The 4,881-nt window shown below is 49.2% G+C and overlaps 1 protein-coding gene across 1 annotated transcript; it reads left to right on the forward strand.

Moving 5' to 3' along the window:
* Positions 1–167: 167 nt before the first annotated feature.
* Positions 168–2,850, forward strand: LOC101578816 (spermatogenesis-associated protein 31A1-like; the record flags this gene model as incomplete). Its single annotated transcript, XM_004638680.2, has 1 exon — positions 168–2,850. A coding segment is annotated over exon 1 (2,683 nt), but the record flags the coding sequence as incomplete, so codon positions are not given.
* Positions 2,851–4,881: the final 2,031 nt, after the last annotated feature.

The raw sequence follows: 4,881 nt of genomic DNA on the forward strand, positions 1-4,881 counted from the left end.
TTTTGACAAGGTAAAGCACTGTCCTGTCCCATTTGTTCCTTCCAAGCCAGTCCTATGATGTCAACAAGCAGATATGGACTGTGTTGGGAGGGAGAGATCCTGAGGATGTGGTGTTAGAGGTACCCAGAAGACTGTGAACTTAGGGCACAGCAGGAGTCCTGGTGCCCATGGGCTCATCCCCGCCTATCGCTGCAGCTAAGACTCCAATTTCTTACAGCTTGCAGATGCTGCTGCCTGACCCAAGGAACTCTCTGCAACCCTCATATGAACACGACCCTGCTTCTGGGGGCACAAGTCCACTTCTAACACCCCTTCCACCATATAAGGAGGATGTGGGTGCTGCTGCCATGGCTCCCATTGAGCCTGACCCTTCTCTGCTCATTCAGCGCCTTCTACCTCTGGCCTCTTCTGCATCACCAGGCCCAACAGCAGCCTCCTTAGACCTTGGGTGCTCACCCACATCCCTCACAGCCTCTCAGTCCCCAGAGCCACTGCTTCCACTAAAAAGACTTTCACCCCCACCATTTACACTTCCTGTCAGCCCACCATATCGCCATGATCCTAACACATCCCCAAAACGCTGGTGGGACTCGAAAGAGAGGCTAGACCAACAGCTCGGTCCTCATCACCTTGCATATATGAAGATGTTGGGTATCCCCTTTGGGCAGACTTGGATCCAGTTCTTCTGGGGTCTGCCCTCCCTGCACAGTGAATCCTTGGTTGCTGCTGCCTGGATCTCGCAGAATCCTTCTCTGCAGACTACCCCTCTTTTATTTAACCAAATCACAAATGTAGGCCCAAATGAATTGGAAGATAAAATGTCCCCACAGCCCCAGTCCTCTCTTCACCACCAAATGCCCTCTCTGGTTCAATCCACCACCAAATCCCAAACCAGTTCTCTGCAAAAAGCCCATTCCCCAGCCCATCTGCAAGCTTTTACCCCATGCTTCCCTCCATGTTATCTTTGCCATGGCAGGGCGTATAAAGCAGCTTGGCCTGCACCCCAGGACATTCCACAACAGCTCAGCCCCACTGAAGCTCCACGCACAGGAAGGGCCTTAAGATCACAGGCCCAGAGTGAGTTGGCCTCCCAATCAATGGCCCTAGGCTCTGAGGAAGACTACAGTTCTCTCACTCCAAAGCTTTCCGAGGACCACTGGCCCTCTGCCAGCCCTCTTCAGGCTTTTTCACTTAGTCCAGAGAACTGGTACCAAGTAGCCCACCATATTAAAAAGTTGGTCATTCAATACCAGCAGAACCTGACCCACAGGATCCAAGGACCTGTAGAAGTCACAGAGCCTCAGAGTGCCACAGCTCACTCAGGAGAGAGAGAGGATGAACCTGGTCCTTCAGAGTGTTCCTCCATGTCTCCTGGTGGCTGTAAGAAGGAAGTGCAGGAGGTTAAGCTGCAGAGAGAGGACAGGAATGTGGAGCAAATTCTAGACACTGTCCGGAAAGATCCATCGAGGTCCTTGGAAAGAGGTTCAGGGAAGTTTCTGGGGGCAACATCGGCAGAGTGTGAAAGAAACCTCAAAAGAACTATGGAAGATCACAAAAATCACATAGAGCATATCTTGAGAGCACATCTGTGTGTGAAGTCAAAGCAGACCCAGGAGGGATGGATCCCTCTGAGAGTGCGCCGGTCCTGGCTTTCTTACAATGGAGCTTTGTTCACCCAGGTAGATACCAAAAATCTGAAATCCCTCAAGAGACAGGACTCTAGCGTGACCACATGCCAGAAACTCCCCTCTCTTAATCCATGTACTCTGAAGACCCTAGAGGTGCATATTACAATGATTTCGGTGAGACACAAATGGCGTCTCCCTCTCAAGCTCCTTAGGACCATACACCTCTTTAAAGAGGGAAAATCTCCACTCTCATCTTCTCAATATTCATTTTCTTCCACAGCCATGGGCATGTCCTTTGTTGACTCTAGCGTTGAACATGCGAAGTTCCTAGAACCAACACCTGTAGCAGGTCAAATCGAGGAGGTGACACTTAATGGGTCTGTCCCCACATTGGGCAGACTGCTTGTCTCCTCACCCATGTGTAAGGAGACTGTGACAGCCCTAACAGGGATCTCACCTGATGATGCCCAGGGCTCCGTAAATGCCCCTCCAGCTGGACTGGGCAACACGCAGCCTTCCCAGCAGTTGATACACAGTCCCTCCAGCATGACCTGCAAGAGCAGAAGCATGCTGGACACAGGCAGAGGCAGCCTAGAAATTTCTGCAGTGCCTGCAATGTGTGGTGTGCAGGCCAGAGCACAGCTAGGGCCTCAGCTAGGCATCGGGAAAGCATTAGAAAATACAATGAAGATACAGTTAAGGAATCAGGCCCCAATCTCTATCCCTGATATGAACATTCTGGACTCCTCTGTGGATTCAATCCAAGCTCCAAACACTTTGTCCTCTATGGCATCAAAGAGCCATCTCCACAACACAAGCCTTAAGGACATGATAAATTCACAGATGTTAGACAGTGAAAAGATCCTGGATCAACAGAAGCTTAGGATCCCAAATCATCAGCACCCATGGAAGATGGAAAAGATATGGGTCCCAAAAAACAAGGGTGAGGCCTGTAGGACACACAGTCCAAAAATACTTGAAGGCAAGGAAATCTCCACACCCAGCCAGGATGGAATTGAAGACACCATTATATGGAAAGCCACTGAGCTCCTTCCACAGAAGAAATCTGTTCCTGTGGAAGGCTACTTCCAAAGAAGGATGAAGTCATTTTTACAGTGGGTTTCTCCAAAGAAACACAACACAGGTCCTGAGGAAGCCCAGAAGAAAGCCAAGACTGCATCCTCCTCTGCCCAGAGACAGAGATTGGACAAAAGCATTCCAAGTGTGGGCTGCAGCTTTGCTGAGGCTCAACTTATCATACAAAATTCTGGGCCAATGCAGAAAACCAACCACTCACTTCAGCACCATCTTTATAACTTGCAGATAAGTCACACGAAAATAGAGAAGGGTCAAACCTCAAAATCCCATATTTCCAGCAGCCACCATCTTTCTGGGCACTTAGAACACAAAACAAGGATGGGTTTTGCAGCCACCCCCAAATGCCACATCTATTTGATCAGGGAGAGGCACATAAGCAACCAAGAGTCCCTGAATAGTGGACAGGTCAACAAAGCACAGGGCCATAAGCATTCTCACACATGTGTGGGAATGGTACCCTGCAACCAAGATGTGTTTCCAACCATTACCTCGCATCATGATCCAACAGAGCCCAGAGCATCGAGGCACCATTCCTGCCCGAGGCACCATTCCTGCCTGAGGCACCGTGTCGGTTAGGGGTGTGTCCTTTATGCTCAGCTAGAAAATTTCTCACCATCATTTCAACAACTCCAAAAAAAATTAAATATTTTATGGAATAAATTACTTCCTGGTATTCCCCATCCATGAAACTTACCATGGCCCAATAAACCTAATTTTCCGCCTACGGGGGTAATGACTTCTGTCTGCTCTGTTCTTGGTGATAACTATGGCATCTTCAGTTGAAAGGGTGTGGTGCAGCATGACAGAGAGGTGTAAACCCACTCTTACCCTGAGTTCCTCCAGGGATCCTCAAGTTTCTCTAATACCATCATTTCAGAAACAAAATGAAACTTTCACAGCTGAGGAAAACAAGATGATCCTACCACAAGGTCTGCCTCAACCATCTTCCATGGCTCCCTCTACCTTCAGGGAGAAGTAAGGATCAGGAGCTAAAAGGGTACATTTTAGGCTACAAGTTCCCCCACAGGCTCCAGCAAGGTTAGCGCCTATAGCCACACCTGTCCTAAAAGGAGTGACAGTGGGTATGGAAGGAAACTAGGGTTCTGAGGCTTAAAGATCCTGTCCTTAATGTCTTCCTAATGAATACTTGACACCTCCCCATGGGAAGCTCCTCTACCACCTGGCTAAGGCATTCAGAGATCCCACCGCAGGACCTCCTCCAATGTAGATCCTTGGTGAGGACAGAAAATCCATCACTGTGTAGGAAACCCTGTGTGGAGCAGACAGCGAGGCCGCTGAGGCCAACATCCAACTGTGCCCCAATGAATCAGTGAATGTTCCTGTTAACAGGGCCTCTACCTTGGTCTATCTCCCTTTGATCCTACAGTTGTGCGTTGTTGGAACACAAAATATCTGTGCGCATAAAACACCTTATAGGAACCATGGAGCAAGGTTGGGATGTGGGGAAGCAGGAAGATTAGAATCCAGAAAGGAAGCACAGGGTGTGAGGACACAGAATGGGACAGGAATGAGGCATGCCTGAGATTGGCCTGCCACAGACCAGCACAGAAAGCAGGAAACTATGGGGGCCAAGAGGCTGGACCTGACCCCAACCAACAGTCCCAGTTGGACAGAGGTCTCATCCCACACCTGGAGAAGCCAACTTTAGGGCAATGGCGAGCAGAAACATGCAGACAACACCCAGATATTGTGCTGACACGGCATGGGCCAGCCCAGGAAGAGTGTCTGCTCTGCTCTCACTCTTTCCCTTCCTCTGGGACAGTGTCCTTATGGGAACGCAGTCGTTACTGGCCAGGATCATTCCCAAAATATTAGGCCCTGATGTAGGGCGGTCGAGGGCTTATATAAGCAGAAAGCACAAAGGCAGAATGGACTGCAAACTGGGGACTGGTTTACACAACTTGTAAGAAGAGCGAATGGAAAGGAAACCAAAACTATTACCTGGGCAATTGACACCCTCATGTATAGTGGGTGGAGGGGCCATTTCCTGTAACATTAGCTCCCACATAGAAAACCAGAATTCTGAGGGAGAAGGCAAAATGGGAAGATTCCTTTATTAAATAGATATGATAAGCTCCTCTGTGTCCCCCTCTCCAGTGTAGAAGAGGAAGAGCTCAGGGAGGAGAACTTGATA

This window comes from Octodon degus, unplaced genomic scaffold (assembly GCF_000260255.1).
Source record: "Octodon degus isolate 3935 unplaced genomic scaffold, OctDeg1.0 scaffold00100, whole genome shotgun sequence".
NCBI lineage: Eukaryota > Metazoa > Chordata > Mammalia > Rodentia > Octodontidae > Octodon > Octodon degus.